At 41.8% G+C, this 12,778-nt stretch overlaps 1 protein-coding gene across 5 annotated transcripts in view; it reads right to left on the bottom strand.

The window, feature by feature from the left end:
• Positions 1-12,778, bottom strand: part of ap2a1 (adaptor related protein complex 2 subunit alpha 1) — a 36,290-nt gene that overhangs the window by 16,228 nt on the left and 7,284 nt on the right. For 4 of the 5 annotated variants that reach the window (XM_055024488.1, XM_055024490.1, XM_055024492.1 and 1 more), the window contains 11 exons: positions 9,324-9,517; positions 7,933-8,062; positions 7,739-7,840; positions 5,022-5,281; positions 4,599-4,767; positions 4,364-4,501; positions 3,505-3,687; positions 2,831-2,928; positions 2,518-2,749; positions 2,251-2,439; positions 2,024-2,178 (listed from right to left, as the gene is read on the bottom strand). In XM_055024488.1, coding sequence (XP_054880463.1) covers positions 2,024-2,178; positions 2,251-2,439; positions 2,518-2,749; positions 2,831-2,928; positions 3,505-3,687; positions 4,364-4,501; positions 4,599-4,767; positions 5,022-5,281; positions 7,739-7,840; positions 7,933-8,062; positions 9,324-9,517 — 1,850 coding nt within the window. Of the gene's footprint in view, positions 1-2,023; positions 2,440-2,517; positions 2,750-2,830; positions 2,929-3,504; positions 3,688-4,363; positions 4,502-4,598; positions 4,768-5,021; positions 5,282-7,738; positions 7,841-7,932; positions 8,063-9,323; positions 9,518-12,778 lie in introns of all 5 variants that reach the window. The other variant, XM_055024491.1, reaches the window with a different exon arrangement.

Here is a 12,778-nt window from a genome sequence, read left to right as displayed (position 1 = left end):
TTTAGCTTTAAACCTTCAGCTCATTTAACTTCCATCTAGAACCAGGCTGCATAATAAGATAACTCTAACACCACCTAAATGAGCAAGGTTCATTAAAATATTAGTGGTTCAGAAATGAAGGCCTAGAGAAAAACTGATTTGAAGTTCAATCTTTAAATACTTTTGGACTGATCATCTTCAGGTTGACGGGTCTTAAGGAGATGAAGATAAACCGAAGACATGCAGAGCCAACAGACTCACAATACAACAAACACACTAATCTATTAACACTAATAGACTACAGCCATTTACAAGTGAAGGTCAAAAATGTGCATTTTGTTACTTTTGTCACTCATTTCAGAAATACTGGATTTCATATTTACTTCATAGTAGAGGTTGCACCAACTAGTCAACTAGTTGATTCTTTACTCTGCAATAACTTTTTATGGGGCTACTCGACTAGTCGCAATCACATAACAAAACAGAATTTTTTTTTTAAAATGACAGATGAACTAGGTGAATTCATCAAGCAGTTTGAATCGTTTACCACTGTAAATTTATCAAGGGGGTACTGCAAACTCCAGGAAATGCTATACTGGATTGGGGCGTTGCATGTCACAGTGGTTAGCACGGTGTCCTGCATATAAAGGATGGAAACACAGAAGTCTAGCTTTTATAAAAACACAATTTTATAACTTCTGGAAATGAAGTTTAGGATGCATTCTGAGGATATTTGGGCAGCCGTCTGCATGTCCGCTCATCTTGCAAAGTCAGCGAGCCGCTGCTGAGTAAGCGGAATGTCCTGCTACAATTTGGGGCAGGGGAGCAGCAGGTGGCTGCGCTGAATTGAATTGCAGTCAATGTGTTGACTGCAATTATGAACGTGATGCGTTCATAAAACATTTTGTTTATGATTAGCAAGATGAGCATACCTGATCATCAGAACCAGCTGGTGTTCAGAGATAATGTTCTGATTCTTGTTCTTTTAATTCTGCATAACAGACTTAGGGTTAATATTAGCTGGGTTTTTCTTCAATATGTGCTGTGAAATTACCAAACAAAGCCTGTACGTTGCTGTGAAGTATTTTCGCTTATGTTTCTAGTATGTCAATGCAGCTAGTCAATGTTGACTTAACTTTTAACATGTTGTAGTCAACTTTCAAACAAAATGTTGTTCTAACCCCTACTATGTAGTGAAACATTTTAGGCTTTTTGTCTTGTAATCTTAATGATTAAGGCTTACAAATAATGAAAACCCAAATTTTTAGCTCAGAACATTTTTGATTTAGCAAAAAAGTTTAAGGATATTTAATGAAAGCCAAGTGGAAGGAAAAATGTGATAGTAAAAATGTTGTGTTAATGTGCTTGACTTGCCAGCCGATGGGCCTAACCAAAACTCCATAGAAGTGCTATGGAGAATGGTCAAGAGGAAAATGACAGACACCAGAAGGAACAAACCAAGTCAACTGAAACAGTTATGTGTAACTGGTAATGAATCTATATCAAAATATGTATAATTTAAGAGTTCAACTTTCTGAAATGACTGAATTTTTCCAGACACTCATTTTTGGAGCTGTACTTGTAGATTGGTCAACATCAACAGCACATGACGTGCTGTATATGTGATTTCCATTCAGGTCCAGTATGAGAGCTGCTATTTACGAATGCTAAGGATAGTTAGGACTGACGCAAACAGAAAAACATCTTTTGATGTCTACGTGTGGTAGTTATTTAAAGTCATTTTACTCTTCTAAAAAATTTTGCAATAACCTTAGTGGGATTTTCCTTCAAGAACAGAGTGTTGCTTTAAGAAACTTCACACTGAAATCCTTTTAGTGGAAACAGATGTGCAGCAAGTAATTCCTTTCTGACTGGAGGGAATTCTGCTTCTTTTTTGGTTACCCTCTCAAGGGTGCATTTCTCTTAAGAAGATCAAATCTTTCAGACTAGTTCATGACCAATCAGTCATTAAATAAATGACACAAATAGCAGTCATTCATACTGGACTTTATCAGGACGATTCTGAACAGAGTAGGATTTTCACCTGAGGAAGCCGTCATCATTCACTGCACCTGAAGATGCAGTGGGTCCCGCCTCTGAAAAAACATCCACCAGTAGACTGCCTGCGCTGGCTGGAGCAGTGCTAACTGGAGCCGCAGAACGAATCCCAAGCAAGTCGGCTGATGGAGATGGGGTAGACTGGAAAACATGGAGACTTAGAGCACGGTCTGATGGTAGGGATGGGGATTGTAAAAAACAAAGGGAACTTACTGCATTAGAGGCAGCCATGACTGATGGGTCCGGACCCCGTTCTCCTGCTCCATTCAATTCAGCGTTCTCTCTTTTGTTGTCTTCTAGTTCAGTGACAGAAACTGCCCCTGGCCCCTTCTTCTTCTTTAACTTAGCGAGAATTGATGATTCCCTTTCAGGGAATGGAGGCATCTCTTCCAAAACAGTGGCCTGAGAGAAAGGAGACCAAAACCTTTGCAAGTGAAATTTTTTTACATTCTGTTGATCAAAGCGGGCGGTTGGAGCTACCAGGACATCCGTGCTGGCAATAGAAGAGAGCTTCAAATACTCCACAGCTCGCTGCTGCAGTTCCACATCTGAGTTACGGATCTGGCTATCGCAGCGCAACACCTCCTGGATGGTGGCCTTAGTTTCTGGGAACAGGTTAATAAACTTGATGTAAGCCGACAGAAGAAGGGCACGGGTCGGCACAGAGCACAGGTGGAACTTGGAGTGGAGAAGGTTGAACTGGACCAGGGGACTAGAGAAAAAAAAAAAGACAAGGTAAACATTAAGCCTCAAATATCAGACGTGTACAGAGATGAACAAAAATGGAACGTACCTGGACCGGGGGTCACCAGCAATCAGATTCCCAAATTCTCCCAGAATGTAACCTCCAACTTTCACCATGTTCTCATGGCATGCCGGAGCTTGGAGGGCCTGCAACAAAATTATTCCACTTTCATATATTTAAGCTAAAACTGAAGCATTTTAAGAACTTTTTGGATAGCTTGATTGTTTGAAAGTGAATGGAAGAGTCGTTGACCAAGACATCACTAAACATCTGATGAGCCAGCATGTTGAGTTATTTCTGCTCGAAGACATTTTTTAACTTCTAGTATTGCCTCTATCACTAAAGGTCTAGCAAAGTGTAAATGCATTTTTTACAAACAGGAATCAAAGTACTCCAGTTTGGATGGGTAAAAAAAAAGGTTGTTGATTTCATTCAACAAACTATACCTGTCGCACAGCTAAAATGGTCATTAAACAGCCAAAATAAGAAATGGAAATTTTACACTAGAAACTAAAAGCTTTTTTCTTTTTTTTTCAGTTAAGTGCTGCCAGAAAGCTCTAACCACCACCACTCCTTGATATTTAAAGTTATTTTTTCAAAGTAACTATACCATCATTGATCACATGACTACATTAGACATGGAAAATTGGAACACAAATTGGCCGCAAAACCTCAGTGCATTTATAAAATATTGCTGTTGGTATATTATTTGACAGGAGTACCTCAAAGACTGTCTTGGCGGCGTAGCCTTGCACATCATCTCGGTTGATCACAATCTGAATGACCCGGTACCAAACCTCTTCGCTGACATAGTCCCCGGCAATGCGGATAAGGTTAAGGATTGTGTCTACATACCAGGAGTAATCCACAGCATACTTCTCTGCAAGGATGGCTACTTTCAGCACCTACATGTAAACAGTACAAGTGTGTCAATGTTTGGGCATGTCCACTCTCAGTGTTGGCATCACTGTTGCCAACATTTTATGTGACTCTATCCACTTAGTTGTTTCCATATTCCAATTTAATTGTGCCAATTGCTTGTGATTTCAACCAATTGTGTACTCTCTACATGATGATGCAGTTTAATACTGCATTAAGAGTATTAAATCCAAATATTGGACTTGCTTAGTAAAATTAAGACGGATTCATATAGCACCAAAGGAAAACCTTCTTTTGGAAAAACAAATCTTACTCTTCTATGCTTGAAGTATAAACACAATGTTTAGAGGCAGCCTGTAAATAGAACAAAACAAAAAAACTCACAGGAAGGTTGTTGTTTGAATTGGTTACTCTTGAGGCAGCACTCTGTGCCAGCCACATTGCGATGGCATCAATACCATAACTGAGTGTTTAAAAATTTTGCTATTCTGCCAAAATAACTAACATAAAATGATTCCTTTATTGAAACCATTCACCTTTGATTACTTTCACTGATTACAGTTTATGGATTATACACTGAAGAAAAAATTAACAATACTTATATATTCCATTAGCATTAGACTCAAAGTGAATGAGAGTAGTTGGTGGTAATCTACTTAATCAATTCACAAATTCTTCAGGGTATCATTGTCTCACACGCACCATCTCTTCTCTGATGGAATAGTCCGCTGTCTCCAGGTAGCTCAGCATCTCTGCTACAATCTGCTTAGCATTGCTGCGATCACACATAGCATAAAGCAGATCAGCTGCTCGCTGTCGAACACTTACATCTCTTTCAGTCTAAAAGAAAAAAAAATTAAAATAAATTGAAGGTCACCATGTGCATCCATTCTCCGTTATAGATACAAATATAAATGTTTTTTGTGTGAGGCAGAACCTTGAGTGCATTGATAACAGTCTCGATGTGAGTCTTGACAGCTTCGTGGGAGAACTCTGAGCTGGCCAGAGTACACATGCTTTCCAAAGCTAGATAACGTAGATTGGTCTCTCTGTGTTGCAGGAACTGGCCAAGTTGGTTGCAGGCTCGCACCAGAAGGTTTGGCTCACTGGCAAAAAAAAAAAAGTTTGCTTCACACACAGCACAGCTAAGCTAGAACTACAGATATTAGAAATAAAGTGTAAAGTACGCACTCACACACACACGCAACGTGTTGTTTTAAAATAAAACTTTTGTGACATGAATGTCTTATTTCTTTCATGTCACAAAGAAAACTAAACTACAATGAAAAACCCTGACAGCCATAAGCCAACTGTCTGATGTCATCTCCTGTCATGTACCTGCAAAAAAACAAAAACTTACCTGTCATAGTGGATGATAAGTGATATAGCCTCGAACAAGATGGCGTTCTTGGCATTGGAATGCTGCACCTTCTTAGATTTGGGCGGCTCCTGAGCCTTATTCAGTATGGTCTCCAGACACTCTACCAGTCGGCCTTTGACTGCACCATCTTCTGGTGGAGGGTAACACTGCAGTAATCGCAGCAATTTGCAGGACAACCAAGGGGCAGGTACAAAATAATAGGTATAATCCTGCAGATCAGTTGAGGCTGATGACACAATCTGTGGGCAAAAAAAAAAAATGTCTCTTGTTTATTACAAAAATTATTATTTGAGAAATTTTTACTGGCATCTTTTAAGGCACAATAACAGGAGATGATGGCCTATTAGCAAACGCTCATGTGGGTCCTCTGTATTATAAAGAGGCTCAACTATAACATTCAATTATGGATGAGTCAAACCAAGTGAGCAAACAGAAATATAACACAAGGTCTTGCAACATTCAGGCTGCCCCTCACGAAGGTATGACCAATTAAGAAAGGAGTTTGCCTTTTTACAACAGACGACCAACGAGCTTCTGCTCTAAAGCCATTCAGGAGATGATCGATGGTTTTACAAAACCATGAAAAACTGTCACAAAACAAACATGAAACACTAAAATAATGTTTTATAATTTTACTTAACTACTGATAAAATGGTAAGCCACAAGTAAAATTAGTTTAAACTTTCTAGTTTAACAAACAAAAACAAAAAAACAAAAACTGTGAACTTCTTAAAACATTCAAGGATGATGACAACACCGACAATGAGAGTGATTCCTTTGACTGTGCCAGTCAAAGGAACAATTATGGACATTAATGTGGTGTAAAGTTGAAAGTACAACTAGAATGTTCCCTAAAGTTCAATGTGGTTTCCACACATAAAACATTATTTGTACACACAGAAATATCACTGTGAATTACATCCACAATTAGCAAACCCTACTGATTTCCAGCTTGCAACCAGAAAACTCTGCTCAGGTTGTATGTCAATTCTAGATCCAGGCTCTGACTTCTGACAAATGAAAACCAGCACAACTCTGCTACTAAGACATCAGTAACAAACAACTTTTTATTGAGCGCTCCTTATACAGTCATAGGCTATATTTGTTGCAGTGGACAGAATGATATAACCCCTGTCCAGTAAAATGCTGGTAACACTTTATTTGACGGGGTGAGTGCAAGCCTGACATGACACCGTCATAAACATGACATAAAAGCTGCTATAAACATGAAGGAGCCCTGATGGATGTTTATGACTTTTGTCATGAGGTGTCATTCAGTAAATAATCAAATCAAAATCAAATTTTATTTGTATAGCACATTTCAGCAGCAAGGCATTTCAAAGTGCTTTACATCATAAACGCAAAAACACAAAGTCATGCATTATGGAATAAAAATTACATTGATACATATTACATTTCAAATACAATTCTAAACAGGTGTGTTTTTAGTTGAGATTTAAAGGAAGTCAGGGTTTCCGCTGTTTTACAGTTTTCTGGAAGTTTGTTCCAAATTTTTGGTGCATAGATGCTGAAAGCTGCTTCTCCTCTCTTGGTTCTGGTTCTGGGGATGCAGAGCAGAACCAGAACCAGAAGACCTGAGAGGTCTGGAAGGTTGATACAAAAACAGCAGATCTTTGATGTAATGTGGTGCTGAACCGTTCAGTGGTTTGTAAACTAACAGTATTTTAAAATCTATTCTTTGAGCTACAGGGAGCCAGTGGAGGGACTTTAAAACTGCTGTTATGTCTCTAACTTCCTGGTTTTAGTGAGAATAGGAGCAGCAGCTTCTGGATCAGCTGCAGCTGGAGGATTGATTTGTTGGACAGGCCTGGGAAGACGCTGTTAAAATAATCAATGTGACTAAAGATAAATGCATGGATGAGTTTCTCTAGATCTGGCTGAGACATTAGTCCTCTAATCCTAGAGATGTTCTTCAGGTGATAAAAGGCCGACTTTGTAACGTCTTTATGTGGCTCTGAAGGTTCAGATCTGAGTCCATCACTACTCCCTGGTTTCGGGCCTGATCGCTAGTTTTTAGTTGTAATAACTGAAGCTGTGCATTGACTCTAGATTGTTCCTTTTTAGGTCCAAAAATAATGACATGCTGAATGCAAAGTTGACACTTTTAATGGACTTTTAATGGACAGGACAAAAGTTGTTAAAGCCTTCTTCATAAGCATTCATAAAGCCTCCTTCCTGTTCATGACTGTTATGTTTATGACAGTGTCATGTCAGTCTTATCCACACCCCATCAAATAAAGTCTTTCCATAATGCCTTTAAAGAAAAAAACACCATTAGTTGATATTAAAATAATAAACATCTCTGAAAAATTAATGAAATACATTTTGGCTGTGGAATATGAGTGACTGACACACTCTTAACATTTGATCACAATATTTTATACTATTTTGATAGAGATATAAATGATAATGTATTACAACTTTTTAGCTAACACCATTCATAGCACCACGTAGTGCTGTAGAAAAATATTCTTAAAATATTCTTACACCCACAATTTTTTTATTAACATTTTTTGTGACAATGATCAATCAAAATTCTTATAACAAGAAATTTTCTATGATAAATGATAATGATTATGGAATACAGATCTAAACTTTCATCAGAAATAAAGCTTGGAAATGAGCAGCAATTACAGAAATTAAAAGCACAAATAGTGTTTTGTTGCCACACTCACCCGGCTGAGTCGGGACACAGCCAAAGAAACGCATGTCTTGAACTCATCTGGATTCTTCTGGCTCAGACAGGTGATGAGAGAGATTGCTGCTGTCACAACACCCTGCATCCACAACAAAGAGCTCACAAATTTAGTGAAAAATTACTGTTTACTGTGTCAAATCTTTTTTATGCAACCTGCGTCTAAACTCTTACCATGTGTTGGTCGTTGAGCAGGTGCACCACACGTGATGTCCATTCACCCATTAACACCAAGTCAGGAGATGTCTTATAGAGGCGCAGCAAACATAAGGCAGCCGACTGCTTAACGCTGTCCATCGTGTCCCTTTTGTTCACAAATACAAAATAAATCACAGCAGATCATTAGCGGAAGGAAGAATGGCTTATCCTGATCCCCCTCGTCCTTATTGATAACTTCACCTGCGTGTCATTTTAATGTCAGTTTTTAAAATTATACTTACATTGTGGACATAACAACTGGACAACTTCAAACCTAAGGACTGTGGGAGACTTTACTTTTTAACTCTACTTTTTCCACTTCCAAGCTGAACCAGGTCGAGATACCATTGGGCAACTCCAAGAACTAAAGAATCAGATTTTGCATAGGAATACCGAGGGCAACTAGGCTCAACTCTCGTGATGACTGAAAATAGCAACCAGCTCAGTATTGCATAACATCTGCAAACAATAAAAATGAAGATTCAATGGCTGGTGAACTTTGAGGTAAATGCTGCCTGTGGAAATGAAACAACTCTTCCTCAAATCAACTGAGAAGTCGCACACCCCACACCAAACAGCTCAACCTGAACTCTCTGGGAGCGAAGCCAGGAAAAAAATAAGTCTCACACTTCGAATCTAATGAGACGACCAACAGTGAAAATCCTTCATCGAGACGAATCAATGTGGCCACCTCTGAGCTCCAAAGAAAAATAAACAAGCAGATGGAACAACTCTGACTCCGCTTCCAAGGACAAAGTGACGAGCCCGAGCCTCAAATTCTGACTCAAGAATCCAGATAAATCCCTACTAGTTTATAAATTCTTATTAAAGATGGGGAACCAATATGCAGTAAACTTTTATTTTTCTCTTGCTTTCTTTTTGTTTGCATCTCATCTAATTTATATAAAACACTTTGAATTGCCTTGTTGCTGAAAATGTGTTCTATAGATAAAATTACCTTATTTTACCTGAGAGAAATCTCACCTTCAAACAACAGGTTTGATGCAAGATCACCACATCCACCCCCCAAAGTGAACACCAAAAAAAAATTTTGCCAGCGTTTTAATCTCCATGTAAAAAACCATGGGATAAAGCTACTAACTGCAAACCCTTTTCATTTTAGCAACAACAATGTGTTTGTCTTCTCTTCTAAGTGTACACATCTCAGCCTTTACTTCTTTTAAGTCACCTGACTCCTAGAGGATCCACCACTCTGTGCTTCGAAGGTCTGAAACTGAGATCCAGACATTGTTTAATTCAAGATCACTTCACAACCCACTTTCTCAAAAAAGTTGATAATACTATGACAACCAAACATTTCAGTTAATTTCAGCTTCCTCCCATGTCCCACCCTTAATCAGACTCACCCAGCCACCAGGATACGAGGGATCTCGCTGGCAAAGGCCTCAGCCATCTCCCGACTGCCCACATTGGCGATGCAGTGAAGTGCCAGACACATGAAGGTTGGATTACGACTGGATAGGTCATTCTTGATGGCATTGTTGATCAAACGAATCAGCTCACTGTTGCTGTTCACCAGCACTGAGATAAACAGATAGCCCTGGAGAGAGAGACACATCAGATGACCATTCAAGTTAAGGCTGCAACTAAAAATTATTTTAATAAATTGATTATTCTGATAAATAATTTTTAAAAATGTCAGATTTTTCATTTCACCAATTATGCATTTTTTGCACAATATTAGAAATTAAAAGAAATACACAAATGGTCATTTTCTAATTTAAAGGAACAAAAATATCTCATTGCAAAAAATGTGATTCAGCATTCATTTAGTGAATGTGAAGCTAAAGCTCATGAAGTTAACTGCCCCTTTGGACAAATTCAGTTTTTTGAGAATCATGGTATGAGCAGTTGTCATAGGTGTATATGATAGAGGAATTTTCTATGTTCTTTGATAAATTGTATGTTACATGCTCATTTTATTAATTTTCAACACATTTTAAAGGAACTGTTTTCTGTATGCTAATTGTATGCCAATTGATCACGCTCTGAACTCATGGTCGTCACCTCTGGAGCCCATAGACAACTGGTGATCCCACCATGGACAACAGGAGGCCAAGTGGAATTTGTTACTGAGCTGATGATTGTTACCTCTAGAGCTCATGGACAACAAGGGGTCGAGTCATGGACAACAGGAGGTTGAGTGGAACTTGTTACTGTGTGCTAATTGATCACGCTCTGGGCTCATGGTCAAGTATGGCTCAGGGAAGTAGCATTCTGATTGGCTAACCCGTCTGGGAGAGGGGAAATGGCCCTTTGCTTCTTTCATTCGAGGTCGTTTTGGTAATGAGCATAAAGGCAGAAAAGTCCCATTGTTCAGTAGAGTCTGCTGTGGGTTACGTACGGACACCCAATTACGTGATTCTATAGCTCTACCTGGACTGTCGGCTCTCCAGTTCACTGTGTCACGGTAAGAGCGGATTGAAAGAATTTAAGCATTACATATTGTTTGTTGTGTGAATAAGTTTGCTGTAATCTGTGGCAGAATAAAAGGACACATTTATTCTAGCAGAACAGCGTGTTATCATTATTTATCACCAATCACCCCCAATCCTGCCTAAAATTTCAAAAACACTATAATATACCGTTTGGTATCTTCTTATGCTGTACATAGACCTCCTTGATAGCAATACCCTTCTGTACGATTGGCACCAAAATTAATTTACTACATTTCTGTTAACACACGTTAGGTTTTGGAGCGGAATGATCATGATTTAACAGTGCTGCTAGCAGCTTCTCTCTGAAGAATGAACAGCAATAAAAAAGAGAGAAAGTATGCCCCTCTCCTCGGGCTGCCACCTTTTCGTGGTGGAGGGGTTTGAGTGCCCCAATGATCTTAAGAGCTATGCTGTCTGGGGCTTCATGTCCCTGGTAGGGTCACCTAAGGCAGATGGGTCTTAGGGGAGGGACCAGACAAAGCGCAGCCCGAAGACCCCTGTGATGCACACAAACTTTGGACCTAGTGTTTCCTCGCCCGGACGCAGGCCACCCAGGCCCAACTCTGGAGACAGGCCTGGAGGTGGGGCACGTTGGCGAGCGCCTGGAGGCTGGGCTTTTACCTATGGAGCCCGGCCGGGCTCAGCCCGAAGAAGAAACATGGGTCCCTCTTCCAATGGGCTCACCACCTATGGGAAGGGCCACAGGGGTTGGGTGCAGTGTGTGATGGGTGGTGGCCGAGGGAGGGGGTCCTGGCGGTCTGATCCTCGGTTACAGAAACTGGCTCTTGGGACGTGGAATGTCACCTCTTTGGTGGGGAAGGAGCCGGAGCTGGTGTGTGAGGCTGAGAGGTTCCGGCTAGAAATAGTCAGTCTCACCTCGACACATGGCTCTGGTTCTGGAACCAGTCTCCTTGAGAGGGGCTGGATGTACTTCCACTCTGGAGTTGCCCACGGTGAGAGGCGTCGAGTAGGGGTGGGCATACTTGTTGCTCCCCATCTCGGCGCCTGTACGTTGGGGTTTACACCGGTGAACAAGAGGGTAGCCGCCCTCCGCCTACGGGTGGAGGGACAGGTTCTGACTGTTGTTTGTGCTTACGGACCAAATGACAGTTCAGCCTACCCACCCTTTTTGGAGTCCTTAGAGGGGGTACTGGAGAGTGCCCCTACTGGGGACTCCCTCGTTCTGCTGGGGGACTTCAGTGCTCACGTGGGCAATGACAGTGAGACCTGGAGGGGCGTGGTTGGGAGGAACGATCCCTCCGATCTGAACTCGAGTGGTGTTCTGTTGCTGGACTTCTGTGCTCATCACGGATTGTCCATAACAAACACCATGTTCAAGGATAAGGGTGTCCATATGTGCACTTGGCACCAGGACACCCTAGGCCGCAGTTCAATCGATTTTGTCATCGTTTTGTCGGATCTGCGGCCATATGTCTTGGACACTCGGGTGAAGAGAGGTGCGGAGTTGTCCACTGACCACTACCTGGTGGTGAGTTGGCTCCAGTGGTGGGGGAGGATGCCGGTCAGACCTGGCAGGCCCAAACATGTTGTGAAGGTCTGCTGGGAACGTCTGGCGGAGCCCCCTGTGAGACGGAGCTTTAACTCCCATCTCCAGCAGAGCTTTGAACATGTCCCGGGGGGGCGGGGGACATTGAGTCATGTTCCGTGCCTCCATTGTCGATGCGGCTTATCGGAGCTGTGGTCGCAAGGTTGTCGGTGCCTGTCGTGGTGGCAACCCTCAAACCGGTTGGTGGACACCTTCGGTGTGGGATGCTGTCAGGCTGCAGAAGGAGTCCTATCTGGCCTTTTTGGCCTGTGGGACTCCAGAAGCAGCTGATGGATACCGGCAGGCGAAGCGGCTTGCAGCTCTGGTGGTTGCTGAGGCAAAAACTCTGGCGTGGGAGGAGTTTGGAGAGACCATGGAGAAAGACTTCCGTATGGCTTCGAGGCGACTCTGATCCACCATCCGGCGTCTCAGGAGGGGGAAGTAGTGTAGCACCAACACTGTTTACAGTGGGGGTGGTGTGCTACTGACCTCGACTCGGGACGTTGTAGGTCGGTGGGCAGAGTATTTCGAAGACCTCCTCAATCCCACCAACATGCCTTCCATTGAGGAAGCTGAACCTGGGGACTCTGGGTTGGGCTCTCCAATCCCTGGGGACGAAGTCGCTGAGGTAGTTAAAAAGCTCCTCGGTGGCAGGGCCCCGGGGGTTGATGAGATTTGCCCAGAGTATCTTAAGGCTCTGGATGTCGTAGGGTTGTGTTGGTTAACACGACTCTGCAGTATCGCATGGACATCGGGGGCAGTTCCCCTGGATTGGCAGACTGGGGTGGTGGTCCTCCTGTTTAAAAAGGGGGACCCA

This window comes from Poeciliopsis prolifica, unplaced genomic scaffold (assembly GCF_027474105.1).
Source record: "Poeciliopsis prolifica strain line A6 unplaced genomic scaffold, Auburn_PproV2 SCAFFOLD121, whole genome shotgun sequence".
NCBI lineage: Eukaryota > Metazoa > Chordata > Actinopteri > Cyprinodontiformes > Poeciliidae > Poeciliopsis > Poeciliopsis prolifica.
The sequence above is the reverse complement of the archived record's forward strand: the minus strand, read 5'-3'. Positions and strand labels throughout refer to the sequence as shown.